The sequence below is a fragment of the Hypanus sabinus genome, chromosome 1 (genome assembly GCF_030144855.1).
Source record: "Hypanus sabinus isolate sHypSab1 chromosome 1, sHypSab1.hap1, whole genome shotgun sequence".
Lineage (NCBI taxonomy): Eukaryota > Metazoa > Chordata > Chondrichthyes > Myliobatiformes > Dasyatidae > Hypanus > Hypanus sabinus.
In genome coordinates, this window is record NC_082706.1 from 205,316,343 (window position 1) to 205,338,471 (window position 22,129).

The 22,129-nt window shown below is 44.2% G+C and overlaps 2 protein-coding genes across 2 annotated transcripts in view; both read right to left on the minus strand.

Annotated features, from left to right (window-relative positions):
* otulina (OTU deubiquitinase with linear linkage specificity a) overlaps positions 1-13,051 on the minus strand; it is a 28,374-nt gene extending 15,323 nt beyond the window's left edge. The window contains exon 1 of the mRNA XM_059984589.1: positions 12,924-13,051. Coding sequence (XP_059840572.1) covers positions 12,924-13,031 — 108 coding nt within the window. The 5' untranslated portion in view covers positions 13,032-13,051. The remainder of the gene's footprint in view (positions 1-12,923) is intronic.
* LOC132385342 (general transcription factor II-I repeat domain-containing protein 2-like) lies at positions 6,741-7,790 on the minus strand. Its single transcript, XM_059957401.1, has 2 exons — positions 7,022-7,790; positions 6,741-6,936 (listed from the first exon to the last, which is right to left on the minus strand). The coding sequence occupies exon 1, from the start codon at positions 7,626-7,628 to the stop codon at positions 7,026-7,028; it is 603 nt and encodes a 200-aa protein (XP_059813384.1). The 5' UTR covers positions 7,629-7,790; the 3' UTR covers positions 6,741-6,936; positions 7,022-7,025.
* Positions 13,052-22,129: the final 9,078 nt, after the last annotated feature.

Consider the following 22,129-nt stretch of genomic DNA (forward strand, 5'->3'; position numbering starts at 1 on the left):
AAGTAGAAGAGTGAGGTAATGTTCATGGGCCATTACTTATTTCTCCGAAATACAGTGTGCACCCTCAGGTTCCTGTACCTCCTCTGTGACGGTAGTAATAAGAGGGCATGTCCTAGGTGGTGAAGGTCATTAACGATGGATCTGTCCTTTGGGGGCCTCACCTTACCATCAAGGACATCCTCAAAAGGAGTCCAATGCCCAGGATGGAGCTGGCTGAGTCTCCAGCTCTCTACACCCAGGATTCTGCAGTCAGGCAGCACTGGCAACAGCCCTCTGAACTTAATGAGTCACCTGGAAGTGAGAATTTCCATGAAGCACTGGTTTCCTTTTTCAAAGAGCCAAACCGGTTCTGCCGACACAAAGAGCAGTCTGCAACTGATTCCTTACGTCTGTAGCACAACAGTAGTAGAGCTTGTCAGCATATCGTTTTGTAATGGCAGCTCTAGGAACAGGGTTTGAATCCCGCTGCTGTCTGTAAGGAGTTCGCACGCTCTCCTGTCTGCGCGAGCTTCCTCCAGGTGCTCTGGCTTTCTCCCACATTCCAAAGACATACAGCTTAAAGCCAGTGAGCTGTGGGCGTGCTATACTCGGAGATATTTGCGGTCTGCCCAGCACGATCCTTGATGATTTAACGCACATGACACCTTTCACTTGCTGTTTCAATGTCATGTGACATCTTTAAGATGTCATTAGAAACGGGGATTGTGCCGGAGGATTGGCGTATTGCTCAAGTGGTTCCATTGTTTAAAAAGGGTTCTAGAAGGAAGCCTAGCAATTATAGACCTGTCAGTTTGACATCAGTGGTGGGTAAATTAATGGAAAGTATTCTTAGAGATAGTATTAATAATTATCTGGATAGACAGGATCTGATTAGGAGTAGCCAGCATGGATTTGTGCGTGGAAGGTCATGTTTGACAAAACTTATTGAATTTTTTGAAGAAGTTACAAGGAATGTTGACGAGGGTAAGGCAGTGGGTGTAGTCTATATGGACTTCAGCAAAGCCTTTGACAAGGTTCCACATGGAAGGTTAGTTAAGAAGGTTCAGTCATTAGGTATTAATGCTGGAGTAATAAAATGGATTCAACAGTGGCTAGATGGAAGATGCCAGAGAGTAGTGGTGGATAATTGTTTATCGGGATGGAGGCCGGTGACTAGCAGGGATCTGTTTTGGGCCCAATGTTGTTTGTAATATACATAAATGATCTGGATGATGGGGTGGTAAATTGGATTAGTAAGTATGCCGATGATACTAAGGTAGGAGGTGTTGTGGATAATGAGGTGGGTTTTCAAAGCTTGCAGGGAGATTTATGCCGGTTAGAAGAATGGGCTGAACGTTGGCAGATGGAGTTTAATGCTGAGAAGTGTGAGGTTCTACATTTTGGCAGGAATAATCCAAATAGAACATACAGGGTAAATAGTAGGGCATTGAGGAATGCAGTGGAACAGAGAGATCTAGGAATAACAGTGCATAGTTCCCTGAAGGTGGAGTCTCATGTAGATAGGGTGGTGAAGAAGGCTTTTGGAACGCTGGCCTTTATAAATCAAAGCATTGAGTACAGAAGTTGGGATGTAATGTTAAAATTGTACAAGGCATTGGTAAGGCCAAATTTGGAATATTGTGTACAGTTCTGGTCACCGAATTATAGGAAAGATATCAATAAATTAGAGAGAGTGCAGAGACGATTTACTAGGATGTTACCTGGGTTTCAGCACTTAAGTTACAGAGAAAGGTTGAACAAGTTAGGTCTCTATTCATTGGAGCGTAGAAGGTTGAGGGGGGATTTGATCGAGGTATTTAAAATTTTGAGAGGGACAGATAGAGTTGACGTGATTAGGCTGTTTCCATTGAGAGTAGGGGAGATTCAAATGAGAGGACATGATTTGAGAGTTAGGGTGCAATAGTTTAAGGGAAACACGAGGGGGTATTTCTTTACTCAGAGAGTGATAGCTGTGTAGAATGAGCTTCCTGTAGAAGTAGTAGAGGCCAGTTCAGTTGTGTGATTTAAGGTAAAATTGGATAGGTATATGGACAGGCAAGGAGTGGACGGTTATGGGCTGAGTGTGGGTAGGTAGGTCAGATTAAGAGTTCGGCACGGACTAGGAGGGCCGAGATGGCCTGTTTCCGTGCTGTGATTGTTATATGGTGATAATGAAACTATCTTTTTGTTATTAAATAATTTCTGGTTTAAGATGGCAGTGGTGAAGCCCAGCCACAGCAAACAAAACAAAGAATGCAACTACTTTATTAATACCACTTTTTCTGGTAGACGATCACTGCAAACAATGGAGAAGCCAGTGAGGCAAGGCAGTCGAGGCCTGTCCACCAAAGGAAAAACACCAAGGCTTGATCACTGGCCGATTTGGAAAGATCAGGTACAAGCTGAAACGTGATGGCAGAGCGTATCGAAGTGACAGGACCCAGGTTCTACAGCAAGGAACAACCCGAAGTTTGGACGATTTAAATGCTGGGCCACATTAAAAAGACAAGGTGTCAGGACCAGGGACAAGGGTCGGGCCAATTCTGTTTGCTGCTACTCGACATCTACTCCGCTCTGCGATGAACTGAGGCTGCAGCCTGCTTCAGGCTCCGTGTCTGTGAACTCACTTTCGCTCTGAATGCTATTTGATTACTTTGATTGTTTCGACGATTTGTTTCTATTCCCCCCCCCCACCCCCCGCTCATTGTGTGTTTGCGATCTTTTTTTAAAATGGGTTCTTTTGGGTTTCTTTATTTTGTAGCTGCTGTAAGGAGACGAATTTCAAGATTATATAATGTATAAATATTTTGACAATAAATGTACTTTGAACTTTTTAAATGATCAAAGATGGAAACAAGAGGTTTCATTTCTTTTTACTGACAAAACAGTCAATAAAAATTATGCAGAAAACATGTTGCTTTCTACGTGCGTACAGACCAATCCCATTTCTCTGTAGAGTGCAGCTGTCAGCATGTGACATTAGTGGAAAATAAACTAGAACAATCAAATGTGATTGATGGCTGGAGTCGAACACAGCAGCTTAGCTTTACTGGCGGCTGACCCGCGATGCATTGTTTGCCAGTCAATTAGGACAGCTTGAGCGCTTTAATCTTTAGGAGGCTAAAGGAGTTGAAATCAGATGGCAAAAATAAACAAATGAAGTTATGCATGTGGGAAATGAAGATTTTGCCAACGTTGTGTAGTCCGAGAGAATTTACTCTGCAGGCAGTGTCGAATTCCAAAGAAGCACTGGGCGTGAAGCGCCAAAGAACTGCTAGTTCGTTTAAAGTAGAATGGCTTAATGAAATAGTAGGAACTGCTACACCAAAAGCAATCAACAAACTGGTCTTGGGTAGACCAGGTTTGCCTCCACTTAAAAATTAGTGCACACATTGTCTCTGGACAAAAAAAATGCATGGCACAAGATTTTTACGCAGACTGGTCATGACAAATTAGAGGGAACGTTGTCTATCGACTGTTACACAGCAGTAAATTTATAAGCCATCTCCAACATTCAATAATGCCGCTAATGGCCTTGGTATAACAACAGCAACAAATCCCCGGCTAACTGGAGTATTTTCATTGCTTGGTAGATTGTAAAGGTGGCCCTCCAACTCCCATGGACAAAGTTCAATGCCTATTTAAAAGGAACAGTTAAAGTCTGTTGTTATATCCTTGAGCACAAACAGCTGGGCTCTTGCATGGACATTTCTCTCAACAAGAACAAGGTAATAGCACTCTACGTCAGTAAGACTAAGGGTAAATTGCAGAACAAGTTTGCCGGGTAAGTTGTAGAAATAGTGCTGGTTTATCATGTTGCCCCATAAATTTGAATACATCAAGAACCTGTTCACATACTGTTGCTCGAGGAAGATCTTGCGCAGTTTTGCAATTTACAATCATTTTTAAATCTCAAGGTTATAGGAGCAGAATTAGGCCAATTGGCCCACTACCTTTTCATTATGGCTGATCCATTTTCCCTCTCAACCACAATCTCCTGCCTTCTTCCCCATATCCCTTAGTGCCCTGAATAATCAAAAATCTATCAGCCTCTGCCTTAAATATACCCAATGACCTGGCCTCACAGCCATGTGCAGCAATGAATTCCACAGATCCACTCTCTAGCTAAGCAAATTCCTCATCTCCATTCGAAATGGACAGACACACTTTATTGATCCCGAGGGAAACTGGGTTTTGTTACAGCCGCACCAACCAAGAATAGTGTAGAAATATAGCAATATAAAATCATAAGTAAATAAACAATAATAAGTTAATCATGCCAAGTGGAAATAAGTCCAGGACCAGCCTATTGGCTCAGGGTGTCTGACATCCCTCTTCTGAGGAGATGCCCTCTGGTCTTGGACTCCCCCCCCCCCCCCCCCCGCCCCGCCCTGTTGTCAGAGAACACATAACCTCACCATGAGAGAGGGACGGAGTTTATAAGGCTGCTGCCCACACCTACACCCAGTCCCATCAGCTGCATCACTTAGCATCTCAGACCTTTAATAAAAGTAGTGCCATTGCACCAACTACAGTGGTGCTGGGAAGTTTGTGAACCCTGTGGAATTTTCTCTATTTCTGCATAAATATGACCTGAAATGTGTTCAGATCTTCAAGCAAGTCCTAAAATGAGATAAAGAGAACCCAATTAAATAAACTCAAAAACATTATACTTGTTCATTTATTTATTTATTGAGAAAAATGATTCAATATTACATGTATTTGTTGGAAAACATATGTGAACATTTGCTTTTAGTAACTGGTGTGACTCCCTTGTCCACAGAACATTGTCCCAGAAGCACTGTGGAACATCCAGGTGGTCTTTTGCAAACTTGAGACATGCAGCAATTTTTTTTTTTGGAGAGCAGTGGTTTCTTCCATGGTGTCCTTCCATGAACACCATTCTTGTTCAGTGGACATAAGAAGAGACTTCAGCAAGTTCGAGATTGCAGGTCTTGCTGTTACCCTTGGGTTCATTTGCACCTCATTCAGCATTGCACGTTGTGATCTTTGCAGGACGCCCACTCCCAGGGAGAGTAGCAACAGAACTGAATTTCCTCCATTTGCAGACTATTTTTTTTACTGTAGACTGAACACGTGGGTCTTTCAAAATGCTTTTGTTGCCCTTTCCAACTTCATGCATCTCTACAACTCTTCTAAGGTCATCTGAAAGTTGTTTTGAATGAGGCATGGTGCACATAAACAAATCTTTCTTGAGAAGAACAGGCTCTGTCAGTAACTTGACTTTGAGTCGGCTGGTGTGGTATACTGAGTCCAGTGCTCCCTGTGCATCCTTCTATATATTGGTGAGGCCTGACGCAAACTGGGAGACTGTTTCGCTGAACACCTATGCTCGGTCCACCAGAGAAAGCAGGATCTCCCAGTGGCCACACGTTCTAATTCCACATCCCATTCCCATTCTGACATGTCTATCCAAGGCCTCCTCTACTGTCAAGATGAAGCCACACTCAGGTTGGAGGAACAACACCTGATGGCATGAACATTAACTTCTGTTAATGCCGCTCCTCCCCTTCTTACCCCATCCCTGATTGACTTATTTTCCCCCCTTCCTTTTTGTTCTCTCTCTGCCTGTTCTCCATCTCCCCCTGGTGCTCCCCTCCCCCTTTCTTTCTCCCTAAGCCTCCCATCCCATGATCCTTTCCCTTCTCCAGCTCTGTATCCCTTTTGCCAATCACCTTTCCAGCTCTTAGCTTCACCCCCCCCCCCCACCCCACGGTCTTCTCCTATCATTTCGCATTTCCCCCTCCTCCTTCTACTTTCAAATCTCTTACCATCTTTTCTTTCAGTCAGTCCTGAAGAAAGGTCTCGGCCCGAAACATCAACAATACTTCTTCTGGCCTGCTGTGTTCCACCAGCATTTTGTGTGTGTTGCTTGACTTTATGACTTTTTTTTAAAATATAGGGCAGGGCACCTTTACAACTCACATCTCCAATCTCATCTCATTGATTGGAACACCTGACTCCAAATAGCTTTTGTCAAAGGCATTACCCCAGAGGTTTGCATACTTTATCACATACATGGATAGAGAATTGGTTGGCAGACAGGAAGCAAAGAGTGGGAGTAAACGGGACCTTTTCAGAATGGCAGGCAGTGACTAGTGGGGTACCGCAAGGCTCAGTGCTGGGACCCCAGTTGTTTACAACTATTATAATGATTTAGATGAGGGAATTAAATGCAGCATCTCCAAGTTTGCGGATGACACGAAGTTGGGCAGCGGTATTAGCTGTGAGGAGGATGCAGGGTGACATGGATAGGTTAGGTGAGTGGGCAAATTCATGGCAGATGCAATTTAATGTGGATAAATGTGAGGTTATCCACTTTGGTTGCAAGAACAGGAAAACAGATTATTATCTGAATGGTGGCCAATTAGGAAAAGGGGAGGTGCAACGAGACCTGGGTGTCATTGTACACCAGTCATTGAAGGTGGGCATGCAGGTACAGCAGGCAGTGAAAAAGGCAAATGGTATGTTGGCATTCATAGCAAAAGGATTTGAGTACAGGAGCAGAGAGGTTCTACTGCAGTTGTACAAAGCTTGGTGGGACTGCACCTAGAGCAGGGGTCAGCAACCTTTACCACTGAAAGAGCCACTTGGACCCGTTTCCCACAGAAAAGAAAACACTGGGAGCCGCAAAACCCGTTTGACATTTAAAATGAAATAACACTGCATACAACGTTTTTTTTGCCTTTATGCTATGTATAAACAAACTATAATGTGTTGCATTTATGAAATTGATGAACTCCTGCAGAGAAAACGAAATTACATTTCTGCATGCAACAAAAACATTTTGAACTCCGAAAAAAAGACGTTGGGTTGAAAGTTACTTTTAAGTAAAATATTCAATGTCTATTTGAGTCCTTCTTGTATTTATGAAAAACGCCGAACTTAAATTTTCCGCCAGCAGCAAACCAAAAATAACGTCAGCCAGCTGTCATCCTGAAAAATGAAAGGACTATTTCACTGAACAATGAAAAAATATGAATATGAGTAAAATAATAGGCAATTAAAATATTTATCATACTTGGTTAATGGGATTTCTGCTCCTGGACCTCAGCGCACAGCGTCTGCACATCAGGGCTGTATGATGTCACCTTCATCTTTACACAGGATTGCAAGCTGTCATCTGTGAGGTTTTCAATATCACTCCATTTGTGTTTCTGAGCAAGAACGGCCTTCTGACGGGCAACATCTTCAAGGTCTGCTGTCAAGCGTCTAAACTTGGACACCCATATGTCTTTGTCGGCTATGTCGGCCAGTTCCATCTCAAGATCAGGTTGACTCACACCTGCCAATGCAGTCGTATTCAGTAGGGAAGGATCGATGCTTAAGGGAGTGACCGGGAAGGATAATGTGTTTTTTTCCTCTCTGAACTCACAGAAGCGTTTCCCAAACGATGTTTGCATTGCGATGATTGCAGAATGTAAATACTCCGAAATTATCATGTCGTGACCTTGTTTGAACTCTCTCAAATTGGGGAAGTGAGACAAAGTGCCTTTCTGTAAATCTCTGGCAAGCACTGTCAACTTGCGCTCGAATGCCAAAACATCCTCCAACATGTGCAGGGCTGTACGTCCTTTCCCCTGAAGAGCTGTGTTCAGCGTGTTCAGGTGCGCTGTCATGTCTACCATGAAGTGTAGCTTTTCCAGCCACTCTGGCTGTTCCAGCTCAGGAAAGGTGAGCCCTTTGCTGCCCAGGAAAGTTTTCACTTCTTCCAGACACGCGACAAAGCGTTTCAGCACCTTCCGTCTGGACAGCCAGCGATAAAAACACGTTGTAGCGGTCAGTAAACTGCAGTCAAAGATAGCTTTATTCGAACTAAACAGCCTTGCTTTTCAGCTTCCCTCAACCCAGCCCCCATGGACGCAGATGCTGCAAAAGACGCGTACTCACAAACCCCCGTAGGCTATCTCCCTTAGCCGGAATGCTGGCTAATTGTGAGCCGTTTTATGATGTGGCAGGAAATGTGTCGCTACACTTAGGTTGTACAAGATCACCATAATTACATTTCAAAAGCTAACAAACTAACATAAAATACATTTTAATTAAATACTGACCAATTATTTCCCAAAGCCACAGGGAGCCGCAGCACAGAGGTGAAAGAGCCACAAATGGCTCGGGAGCCGCAGGTTGCCGACCCCCGACCTAGAGTATTGTGTGCAGTTTTGGTCCCCTAATCTGAGGAAAGACATTCTTGCCATAGAGGGAGTACAAAGAAGGTTCACCAGATTGATTCCTGGGATGGCAGGACTTTCATATGAAGAAAGACTGGATCGACTAGGCTTATACTCACTGCAATTTAGAAGATTGATGGGGGGGATCTTAATGAAACGTATAAAATTCTAAAGGGATTGGACAGGCTAGATGCAGGAAGATTGTTTCCGATGTTGGGGAAGTCCAGAACGAGGGGTCACAGTTTAAGGATAAAGGGAAAGCCTTTTAGGACAGAGATGAGGAAAAACTTCTTCACACAGAGAGTGGTGAACCTGTGGAATTCTCTGCCACAGGAAACAGTTGAGGCCAGTTCATTGTCTATATTTAAGAGGAAGTTAGATATAGCCCTTGTGGCTAAAGGGATCAGGGGGTATGGAGAGAAAGCAGGTACAGGGTTCTGAGTTGGATGATCAGCCATGATCATACTGAATGGCATTGCAGGCTCGAAGGGCCGAATGGCCTACTCCTGCACCTATTTTCTATGTTTCCAACAAGTGCATGCAATATTGGATCATTTTTCTCAGTAAATAAATTAAGTAGCATAATATTTGTGTTATTTATTTAATTGGGTAGTTTTCGGACTTGTGTGAAGATCTGATCGCACTTTACATCACATTTATGCAGAAATAGAGAAAATCCCACAGGGTTCACAGACTTTCTAGCACTGTGTACTTACCATGCCTGCAAGAATTCTTACTGCAGGGCATCTTTTGTGCAAGTTTACCAAGAGACCCATTTACTTATTTCAACATGGCCACAGACGAGGCAGTTATTGTACAGCTTTAAAGCTCCAGTGATTGGAAGATGAAGGTTCCACTTCCGACCGCTGTCCCACCCCTGTACGCCCCTTCCCACCCCCGTGACCGGATGCATTTCCTCTGGTTTAGGATTAGTAAACTGTGGGCTTGGCAACTCTTGGGGGCTGCTCCCAGCACATCCTTGGACAATGTTGGTCGATGACGTAAATGACGCATTCACTACATTCTCTGATGTATGTGTGATAAATAAAGCCAAACCTTTAATCTTTAGGCTGATCTTTAATGCTTCTTTTTCAGTTTTTTAAAAAAACTCTATTGCAATTTCTGTTAATAAAACTGTACTACAGAAACTATGCGGATGCTCTGATACCTGACATTTTTGTAAGTTCAAAGTGAACTTTATTATCAAAGTAGATATACGTCACCATATACAACACTGAGATTCGTTTTCTTGTGGACATACTCAATTAATCTATAAAATAATCGTAACAGAAGGACTGCCCAGAATGCCAAAAACAAACTGTGCAAATACAGAAAGAAATAATAATAAACAAATAAGCAATATGCATCGAGGCCAAGAGATGAAGAGTCCCTGAAAGTGAGGCTATAGGTTGTGGGATCATTTTAGTAGTGGGGGGCAAAGGAAGTTACCCCTATAGTTCAAGAGCTTGATGGTTGAGGGGTAATAACCGTTCCTGAAACTGGTGATATGAGTTGAGGCTCTGTACCTTCGTCCTGGTGGTAGCAACTAGACGAGAGCATGACCTGAGTGATGGTGGGGTTACCCAATGACGCATGCTGCTTTGCTGCTACAGCATTTCGTGTAGTTCATAACCCTTTCTTTGCCAGAATCATCCTTGTGAACCTCCTCTCAATCCTCTCCAATGCCAGCACATCTCTTCTTCGATGAGCCCAGAACTATGTACAATCCTCAAGGTGAGGCCTCACCAGTGCCTCATAAAGCCTCAATATCACATCCCTGCTCTTGTATTCTGGACCTCTTGAAATGAATGCTAACATTGCATTTGCCTTCCTCACCACCGACTCAACCTGCAAGTTAACCTTCAGGGTGTTCTGCACACGGACTCCCAAGTTCCTTTGGATTTTCTCCCCATTTAGAAAATAGTCCACACACTTATTTCTACCAAAGTGCATTTTCCAACATTGTATTTCATTTGCCACTTTCTTGTCCATTCTCCTAATCTTCCTGCCTCCTACTAATCAGCCAATGCTCTAACCATGCCAGTAACTTTCCTGTAATACCATGGGCTCTTCACTTAGTAAGCAGTCTCATGTGTGGCAACATCCACTGCATCTCCTTCATCCTAGTTGTAACCTCTTCAAAGAATTCCAACAGGTTAATCAGGCAGGATTTTCCCTTAAGGAAACCATGCTGACTTTGTCCTATCTTGTCCTGTGTCACCAAGTACTCCATAACCCCTCCACCTGTCTTCATATCGTCTGCAAAATTTTTAACAAAGATATCAATCCATCATCCAAATCATTGGTATATAACGTAAAAAGAATTGTCCCCAATACAGACTCCTGTGTAATACCAGTAGTCACCAGTAGTAAGGCAGAAAGAGCCATCTTTGTTTCCACTCTTTGCCTCCTGCCAATCTGCCATTGTTTTATCCATGCTAGAATCTTTCCTGTAATAGGATGGGCTCATGGCTTGTTAAGCAGCCTCATGTGTAATAGCTTGTCAAAAGCTTTCTGAAGATCCAAGTACACAACGTCAACCGATTTTTCATTGTCTATCCTGCTTGTTATTTCACCAAGGAATTTCAAAAGATTTGTCAGACAAGATTTTCCTTTGAGGAAACCATGCTGACTATGGCCTGTTTTATCACGTGCCTCCAAGTACCCTGAGACCTCATACCTAATAATCGACTCCAACATCTTCCCAACCACTGAGGTCAGACCAACTGGCCTATAGTTTCCTTTCTTCTGCCTCTCTCCCTTCTTGAAGAGTGGAGTGACATTTGCAATTTTCCAGTCTTCCGGAACCTTTCCAGAATCTAGTGATTTGGAAAAATCCTGAAAAAAATAGTGGATGTGGCCCAGTCTGTCATGGGCAAAGGTCTCTCCACCATTGAACACATCTACATCGCTGTCACAGGAAGGCAGCATTCATCATCGTGGGCTCCCAACACCCAGGACATGCTCTCTTTTTATTGGTCCCATCAGGAAGCTGGTACAGGAGTCTCTGGACCCATGCCACCAGGTTCAGGAACAATTATTACCTCTCAATCATCAGGCTCCTGAACCACAGGGAATAACTTCACTCAACTTCACCTGCCCCACCACCGCAATGCTCCCACAACGCATGAACTCACTTTCAAGGACTCTTCATCTCATTGGATAATCTATTCATTATTATTTTATCTTATTTTGTATGTACATAGTTAGTAGTCTTTTGCATATTGGTTATTTGTCCATCCTATTGGGTGTAGTCTCTCACAAATTCGATTATGTTTCTTGGATTTACTGTGTATGCCTGCAAGAAAACAAGCAGGGTTGTATAGTGTACTTTGATAATAAATTTACTTTGCAATTTTAATCAAGAACCTATCAACTGCTTTAAATATATCCACTGCTGTCTGCGGCAATGAATTCCACAGATTTACCATCCTCGGCTAAAGAAAATCCTCCACATCATCGTTTTAACTGGATGTCCTTCCAGTCTGAGGCTGTATGTACAACACACTGGAGGACGTCAGCAGGTCAGACAGGATGACGTCCTTATGAAGGGTCTCGGCCCGAAACGCTGACTGCTTGTTTCCATGGATGCTGCCCGACCTGCTGAGTTCCTCCTGCTTGTTGTACGTGTTGCTTTGACCACAGCATCTGTAGTGCTTATTAATCTGTACCTTCTGGTCCTAGATGCCTGCACTATTGGAAACATTCTCTCCACATCCACTATCCCAATTTCCCCTGGGATCAATAAAATATGTCTGTCTGTCTACCTAGACCTTTCAATGTTGCATCAGAAACTACGTGGATGCTCTGATATCTGACAAGCAGGTTTGTCACTACCAGAGAAGTAACTATTCTGTTGGAATTCTTTGAGGTAGTAACTAAAGGTGCAAACAACTCTGTAAACTTTAGTGATATAAATATACATGTTCCCGTATTTTCCGTTGGCTGCACTTGAGACCAAAAAGTAAACAAACTTTATACATTTTACTGATCAAAACTAGAAGGTTTTGGCAAAATCTCATCACCAAACCAACAGCATCATGAACATCTGAACAAGCCACATTCAAACTGGTGGCAACGCCATAAATAAAACAGCGGCAAAAGAAATTATTTAGCATTATACTCAAGTACCAACTGTAAACAGGTGTTAAATGTATAATTTCATCACAAGAGGGGGACAGAAGGTGCAGACTTACTGCCCATGCCTCCACCCGTTCCCATCCCTGGACCATCACGAACGGGACAGAGGGAGCCCTGTCAACAGGCGGGACTCCTCCACCCGTTCCCATCCCTGGACCATCACGAACGGGACAGAGGGAGCCCTGTCAACAGGCGGGACTCCTCCACCCGTTCCCATCCCTGGACCATCACGAACGGGACAGAGGGAGCCCTGTCAACAGGCGGGACTCCTCCACCCGTTCCCATCCCTGGACCATCACGAACGGGACAGAGGGAGCCCTGTCAACAGGCGGGACTCCTCCACCCGTTCCCATCCCTGGACCATCACGAACGGGACAGAGGGAGCCCTGTCAACAGGCGGGACTCCTCCACCCGTTCCCATCCCTGGACCATCACGAACGGGACAGAGGGAGCCCTGTCAACAGGCGGGACTCCTCCACCCGTTCCCATCCCTGGACCATCACGAACGGGACAGAGGGCACAGGGCCGCTCGCACACGCGTCCCCATCCCTCGGCCAGGAGAGGGACAGAGGGTTCCCTCACCCGTCCCCAGGCCCCAGGCCCGGCCCGTACCTTGAGTCGGTTCCCCATGCAGAGAGTCCACTCGTTCCGCGGCAGCCGCAGCTCATCCGCCTCCTCGTCGAACACATCGTCGCCCGGGTCCAACTTCAGCCGCCACATTGTCGCCCGGAGGCGGGGCGGCTGGGAGGAGCCACGTAACCCGAACTTACGTCACCGGCCGAGTCACATGTCACCCCTCTATTGACTTCATTCATGAGATTTATGCAAAGCAGGTAACAGAGTAAAATGTTGCATTCAAGGTCAGTAGTGTGAATATTTTTAACAACAAACGAATATAACCCCATTGCTATTCACGTGGCCCACTTACATTATCACAAAAGGTTTTGCAGATGCTGGAAATCTTGACACACAAACTGCTGGAGGAATTCAGGCAGCATCTATGATGAAAAATTAACAGTGGACATTTCAAGTTGAAACCATGATCCTGATGAAGGGTCTCAGACCAAAATGTCGACTGTTTACTCCTTCCATAGATGCTGCTGAGTTCCTCTAGCATTTTGTCTGATTTACTCCTTTCATTGTTTGAGTGGCTTCCTCACCCATCTCTGTCATTCAGTAGCAGAAGGAATCGAGACCGCACCCTGTAGGTTTTCTGTGTCTCTATCCAAAGTCCCCAACCATCTACGCCATGCTCTCTTCTTGCTGCTACCATCAGGCAGGAGGTACAGGAGCCTTAGATTCCCCACCACCAGGTTCAGGAACAGTTATTACCCTTCAAGCATCAGGCTCCTGGACCAGCGTGGATAACTTCACTCAACTCAACTCTGAACTGATTCCAAGGCATACGACTAGTGGTGTTCTGCAGGGGTCGGTGTTGGGACCCCTTCTTTTTATGCTGTATATAAATGATTTAGATGATGGAATAGAAGGTTTTGTTACCAAGTTTGCAGATGATACGGAGATTGCTGGAGGGGCAGGTGGTGTTGAGGAAACAGGTAGGATGCAGAAGGACTTAGACAGGTTAGGAGAATGGGCAAGAAAGTGCCAAATGAAATACAATGTTGGAAAATGCCTGGTAATGCACTTTGGTAGAACAAATAAATGTACAAACTATTTTCTAAATGGGGAGAAAATCTTGGAACCTGAGATGCAGAGGGACGTGGGAGTCCTTGTGCAGAACACCCTGAAGGTTAACTTGCAGGTAGAGTCAGTGGTGAGGAAGGCAAATGCCATGTTAGCATTCATTTCAAGAGGTCTAGAATACAAGAGCAGGGATGTATTGCTGAGGCTTTATAAGGTACTGGTGAGGCCTCACTTTGAGTATTGTGAGCAATTTTGGGCCCTCGTCTTAGTAAAGATTTGCTTACTTTGGAGAGGATCCAGAGGAGGTTCACAAGGATGATTCCAGCAATGAAAGGGTTATCATACAAGGAACGTTTGATGGCTCTGGGTCTGTACTCGATGGAATTCAGAAGGATGAGGAGGATCTCACTGAAAGCTTTCAAATGCTGAAAGGCCTGAACAGAGTAGATGTGGAAAGGATGTTTCCCATGGTGGGGGAGTCCAGGACAAGAGGACACAGCCTCAGGTTAGAGGGGTGCCCTTTCAAAACAGAGATGTGGAGAAATTTGCTTAGCCAAGGGGTGGTGAATTTGTTGCCACAGGCAGCTGTGGAGGACAGGTCAATGGGTGTATTTAAGGCAGAGTTTGATAGGTTCTAGGTTGGACATGGCATCAAAGGTTACAGGGAGAAGGCCGGGAACTGGGGTTGAGGAGGAGATAGAAAGCAATTATAGGCCTGTCAGTTTGACGTCAGTGGTGGGTAAATTAATGGAGAGTATTCTTAGAGATGGGATATATAATTATCTGGATAGACAGGGTCTGATTAGGAACAGTCAACATGGTTTTGTGCATGGAAGGTCATGTTTAACAAATCTTATTGAATCTTTTGAAGAGGTTGCGAGGAAAGTTGACGAGGGTAAAGCAGTGGATGTTGTCTATACGGACTTCAGTAAGGCCTTTGACAAGGTTCTGCACGGAAGGTTAGTCAGGAAGGTTCAATCGTTAGGTATTAATATTGAAGTAGTAAAATGGATTCAACAATGGCTGGATGGGAGATGCCAGAGAGTAGTGGTGGATAACTGTTTGTCAGGTTGGAGGCCGGTGACTAGTGGTGTGCCTCAGGGATCTGTACTGGGTCCATTGTTGTTTGTCATATACATTAATGATCTCGATGATGGGGTGGTAAAATTGGATTAGTAAGTATGCTGGTGATATTAAGGTAGGTGGCGTTGTGGATAATGAAATAGGTTTTCAAAGCTTGCAGAGAGATTTAGGCCAGTTAGAAGAGTGGGCTGAACGATGGCAGATGGAGTTTAATGCTGATAAGTGTGAGGTGCTACATTTTGGTAGGAATAATCCAAATAGAACATACATGGTAAATGGTAGGGCATTGAAAAATGCAGTAGAACAGAGTGATCTAGGAATAATGGTGCATAGTTCCCTGAAGGTGGAATCTCATGTGGATAGGGTGGTGAAGAAAGCTTTTGATATGCTGGCCTTTATAAATCAGAGCATTGAGTATAGGAGTTGGGATGTAATGTTAAAATTGTACAAGGCATTGGTAAGGCCGAATTTGGAGTATTGTGTACAGTTCTGGTCACCAAATTATAGGAAAGATATCAACAAAATAGAGAGAGTACAGAGGAGATTTACTAGAATGTTACCTGGGTTTCAGCACCTAAGTTACAGGGAAAGGTTGAACAAGTTAGGTCTTCATTGTTTGGAGTGTAGAAGGTTGAGGGGGGACTTGATAGAGGTATTTAAAATATTGAGGCGGATAGATCAAGTTGACGTGGATAGGCTTTTTCCATTGAGAGTAGGGGAGATTCAAACAAGAGGACATGATTTGAGAGTTAGGGGGCAAAAGTTTAAGGGTAATACGAAGGGGAATTTCTTTACTCAGAGAGTGGTAGCTGCGTGGAATGAGCATCCAGTAGAAGTGGTAGAGGCAGGTTCGGTATTGTCATTTAAAGTAAAATTGGATAGGTATATGGACAGGAAAGGAATGGAGGGTTATGGGCTGAGTGTGGGCCACTGGGACTAGGTGAGTGTAAGCATCGGCACGGACTAGAAGGGCCGAGATGGCTTGTTTCCGTGCTGTAATCGTTATATGGTTACATATGGAAAAAAAAGGATCGGCCATGATTGTTGAGCCAGATGGCCTAATTCTGCTGTTATGACTTATGGACTCACTTTCAGGAGCTGCTCAACTCATGTTCTCAGTCTTTTTTTTTGCTTAATTTGTCTTCTTTTGCATACTGGTTGTTTGTCAGTCTGTATTGTTTTTCATAAATTCAATTGTATTTCTATATTTTCTTATAAATGCCTGCAAGAAAATGGACCTCATGCCAATATATGGCAACCTACCTATATGCATATTTTGATAATAAATTTACTTTAACTTTGACTCTGGTCAAGGTGGCAGATGGAATACAGCGTAGGGAAGTGTAGGGTCATGCACTTTGGTAGAAGGAGTGAAGGAGTAGACTATTTTCTAACTGGAGAGGAAATTCAAAACTCAGAGGTGCAAAGGGACTTTGGGTCCTTCTGCAGGATTCCCTAAGGGTTAACTCGAATTGGGGTGAGGAAGGCAAACGCAATGTTATATATGAGAAGTGTTGATGGCTCTAGACCTGTACTCGCTGGAGTTTAGAAGAATGAAGGAGGGGGTCTCATTGAAACCTATCGATTATTGAAAGGCCTCCATTGAATGGAAGCAGAGAGGATGTTTCCTATAGTGTGTGTGCCTAGGACCAGAGGGCACAGACTCGTCAGAGGGACATCCACTTAGAACAGTGATGAGAAGGAACTTCTTTAGCCAGAGTGTGGTGAGTCTGTGTAATACATTGCCATGGATGCCTGTGGAGTCATTGGGTGCATTTAAGGCAGAGATAGATAGGTTCTTGATTAGCCAGGGCATCAAGGGGTATGGGGAGAAAGCAGGGGAGTGGGGATGACGGATTGAATGACAGAGCGGACTTGATAGGCCGAATAGCCTACTTCTGCTCCTATACCTTATGGTCCTGAAGTTGTGCCCTTTTGTCCTAGACTCCCCTACCATGGGAAATAACTTTGCCATATCTAGAGGTGTACAAGATAATGGGAGGCATTGATAGTATGGAACGTCAGAGGCCTTTTCCCAGGGTTGAAATGCCTAGCACGAGAAGGCACAGTTTGAAGGTGCTTGGAAGTAGGTACAGAGGAGATGTCAGGCGTAGGTTTTCTATGCAGAGAGTGGTGAGTGCGTGGAATGGGCTGCCTGCGGCGGTGGTGGAGGCGGATACGATAGGGTCTTTTAAGAGACTCCTGGAGGGATACATGGAGCTGAGAAAAATAGAGGGCAATGGGTAAGCCTTGGTAGTTCTCAGATAAGGACATGTTCAGCACGGCTTTGTGGGCCGAAGGGCCTGTATTGTGCTGTAATTTTTCTATGTTTCTATGTTTCTATGTCTAAACTTTTCAGGCCTTTTAATATTCAGTACATTTTTATGAGATCCCCCCTCATTCTCCTGAACTCCAGGGAATACAGCCCAAGAGCTGCCAGACGATCCTCATATGGTCATTCTCATGGAATCTTCTCTGAACCCTCTCCAATGTCAGTATATCCTTTATAAAATAAGGAGCCCAAAACTGCACACAATACTCCAAGTGTGGTCTCACGAGTGCCTTATAGAGCCTCAACATCACATCCCTGCTCTTATATTCTATACCTCTAGAAATGAATGCCAACATTGCATTCGCCTTCTTCTCCACTGACTCAACCTGGAGGTTAACCTTTAGGGTATCTTGCACAAGGACTTCCAAGTCCCTTTGTATCTCTGCATTTTGAATTCTCTCCCCATCTAAATAATAGTCTGCCTGTTTATCCACCAAAGTGCATGACCATACACTTTTCAACATTATATCTCATTTGCCACTTCTTTGCCCATTCCCCTAAACTATTTAAGACTCCCTGCAGTCTCTCTGTTTCCTCAACACTACCCACTCCTCCACCTATTTTCATATCATCAGCAAACTTAGCCACAAATCCATTAATCCCATAGTCCAAATCATTGACATGCATTGTAAAAAGCAGCGGTCCCAACACCGACCCCTGTGGAACTCCACCGGTAACCGGCAACCAGCCAGAATAAGATCCCTTTATTCCCACTCTCTGTTTTCTGCTGACCAGCCAATTCTCCACCTATGCTAGTAACTGCCCTGTAATTCATGGGCAACTTGCTAAGCAGCCTCATGTGCGGCACCTTGTCAAAAGCCTTCCGAAAATCTAAGTACACCACATCTACTGTATCTCTTTTGTCTACCCACTTTTAATTTCCTCAAAGAATTGCAGTAAGTTAGTCAGGCAGGATTTTCCTTTCAGGAAACCTTGCTGGCTTTGGCCTATCTTGTCATGTGCCCCAGGTATTCCGTAATCTCATCCTTAACAATCGATTCCACCCTCAGACCATTGAACTTCCTGAGCACCTTCTCAATTGTAATTTTTACTGCACAAGCTTCACTTCCCTGACACTCTTGAATGTTCGGTATACTGCAGATCTCTTCCACTGTGAAGACTGATGCAAAATACGCATTCAGTTCCTCTGCCATCTCTGCATCTCTCATTACAATATCTCCAACTTCATTTTGATTCCCGTCCCCTGCCAAATTACTTTAAATCCTCCCTAACATCTCTATTAAACCTACCTGCCTAGATATTGGATCCCTTTGGGTTCAGGGCAACCCATCCTCTTTGTACAGGACATACGTCCCCCAGAAGATACCCCAATGATCCAGGAACCTGAAGCCCTGCCCCCTACACCAGTCTCTCAGCCATGCGTTAGTATGCCTGATCATACTATTCTTGCTTGTGGCACAGGCAACAATCCCGAGGTTACTACCCTGGAGGTTCTGCTTTTCAGCTTCCTACCCGACTCCCTGAATTCTCTCTTCAGGAGCTCCTCCCTTTTTCTACCTTTGTCAGGGGTACCAATGTGTACCAAGACTCTGGCCCTCTCCCTTCAGAATGCTTTGCACTCGATTCGAGACATCCCGTGCCTTGGCACCTGGGAGGCAACACACCATGCGGGTGCCTCTATCAGACTGACAGAACCTCCTCTCTGTTCCCCTCACTATGGGATCCCCTATGACTACCACATTCCTCATCTTCCTCTTTCCTTTCTGCACCACGGAACCAGGGTCAGTGCCAGAGACACGATCACCGTGGTCGTCCTCTGTCAGGTCACCCCCTCAACAGCATCCAAAACGAGATAACGATTACTGAGGGGGAAGGCCACAGGGGTGCTCTCTTCCCTTCCCTTCCCTGACAGTGACTCACATGCCCAACTCCCACAGCCTCGGGGTGACTAACTCCCTGTAGCTCCTGTTCACTTTCCCTGATAAGCTGTAGGTCATCGAGCCACACGGTCTCTCAGGAGCTGCATCTGAGAAGGCACACTGCCCGAAACGACTGGTTTTAAGGTGTCAGTAGCCCACATTTGGCCCTTCTCAATACAATATAATTGATGACAAAACATGCACAAGATGGACAAACAACCAATATGTAAAATATAACAAATTGTGCAAATACAAAAAGAAAAACATCTGTGACCATCTGAGAGACTGGGTTCCCACATCCAACACCCAGAGTAAGGTACTAACCCTATGGACATGCTCTCTATTCCTTAATAGAATAACGAAGTCACTCGCCCACTAACATATTGCCAGTGGAAGAGCTGGAGTGTGCTTAGTGGATTAACGGCCCCAACCAAACCTGCCAAAGTGAGCTTTCGCTGGTATCCTAAAAGTAATGCAGGAACGTTTAGAACCAAACCCATTGTTTCATTATCAGAATCAAAATGATGGGGAGTCCATTTCAGCTTACAGTTCGGTAATGTTTGATAATGCAATGAAAGATCATTTAGTTTGTGGAATCTTGCAAGAAATCATTCAAGAATGGCTCCTAACTGAAGCACAACTGACATTTAAAAGAGTAGTTGAAATAGCTGTATCACTGGAGACACAATTAAGTCACAGTCAAAAATGAAAGTGAGCACGAACAAAATTGCAACTTCGAAACAGAACCCAGCCTGGTCAAACAAATTGATCATAGAACGTAGAACACTAGAGCACAGTACAGGCCCTTTGCTGACCTTTTAACCTACTGCAAGATCAAACTAACCCTTCCCTCCTACATAGCCCTCCATTTTTCTGCCATTCACGTGTCTATCTAAGAATCTCTAAGAATCTACCAGAATCACCAGCGGGGTATTCCACACACCCCAGAGCTCTCTGTGTGCAAAAGCTCTGACGTCTCCCCTGTATTTTACCTTAAAAATATTTCACCTTATTCCTCCTTAAAAATATGCCCCCCTGGTATTTGCTATTGCCACTTTGGGTAAAATTCTTTGGCTGTCCAAAATTCGACCACCTTTAATATGAACTGAAATTTAACTGAGTCAGATTGGAAGACCTTTGAAAAAGGGAGCCAGAGATGGAGAAGGCGTGATACAGGAAGCAAAGGCTTAGTTTCTTTGAACTGTCAAAAGAACAGTGCTTCCAGATGGAGAGATTATTAGATCCAGAAGTAGTGCAGCTGGTTTTTGTGGTCAGAGATTGCAAAATAAAATATCGGCTTTGATTTCTTACCTCCAGATTATTGCAGGCTGCAACAGGAGATGGTGCATAGAACATAGAACAGAGAACAGAGAACAGAAAACACAGAACACTGACCACAGAGCATAGGACACAGAGCACAGAACACGGAACATAGAACACGGAACACAGAACACAACACAGAGCATAGCACATAGAACGTAGAACACAGACCACCGAGCATAGAACACAGAGCATAGAACACGGAACATAGAACAGAACACAGAACACAGCACATAGAACACAGCACATAGAACACAGAGCATAGAACACGGAACATAGAACAGAACACAGAACACAGCACATAGAACACAGCACATAGAACACAGCACATAGAACACAGAACATAGAACCCAGAACACAACACAGAGCACAGAACATAGAACATAGAACACAGAACACAGAACACAGAACACAGAACACAGAACACAGAACATAGAACACAGAACAGAGAACACGGAACACAGAACACAACACAGAGCATAGCACATAGAACAGAGAATACTGACCACAGAGCATAGAACACGGAACATAGAACATAGAACAGAGAACACAGAACACAGCACATAGAACACAGCACATAGAACACAGCACATAGAACACAGAACATAGAACCCAGAACACAACACAGAGCACAGAACATAGAACATAGAACACAGAACACAACACAGAGCACAGAACAAAGAACATAGAACACAGAACACAGAACATTGAACAGAGAACACAGAACACAGCACATAGAACACAGCACATAGAACACAGCACATAGAACACAGAACATAGAACCCAGAACACAACACAGAGCACAGAACAAAGAACATAGAACACAGCACATAGAACACAGAACATAGAACACAGAACACAACACAGAGCATAGAACATAGAACACAGAGCGTAGAATGCAGAACACAGAATACAGAGCACACAGAACATAGAACTTAGAGCACAAAACACAGACCACAGAATACAGAACACAGAATACAAAGCACACAGAACATAGAACATAGAACGCGAAGCACAGAACATAGAACGTAGGGCATTGACGCATAGGTCCTTCCACTCACTATATCGTGGCGATCTGTTAACCTACTCTGAGCTATCCTCCTTCCCCTCCCCCCACCTTTTTTATTCTGGCATCTTCCCCCTTCCTTTCCAGTCCTGAAGAAGGGATTCTGCCCAAAATGTTGACTGTTCATTTCTGTTTATGCTGCCTGACCTGATGAGTTTCTCCATCATTTTGTGTGTATTGCTTTGGATTTCCAGCAGCTGCAGACATGCTCATGTTTTCAATCTCACCCTTCCCTCTTTCACAATCCTCCATTTTTCTGTCATTCATGTACCAATCCAAGAGTTTCTTAAATGTCCCTAACGTAGCTGCCTTTGCCACACTGCTGGCAGTGCATTCACACACTCACCACTCTCTGTGTAAAAACCCTACCTCTGACTTGCCCCTCCAATCATCTGAAAATTATATCCCTGCATTGAGTGCCTATACATAAGTGGATGAAATAGATAGCGGACAAGCTATTTTAGATTAGATTAGTTTTATTTGTCACATGTAT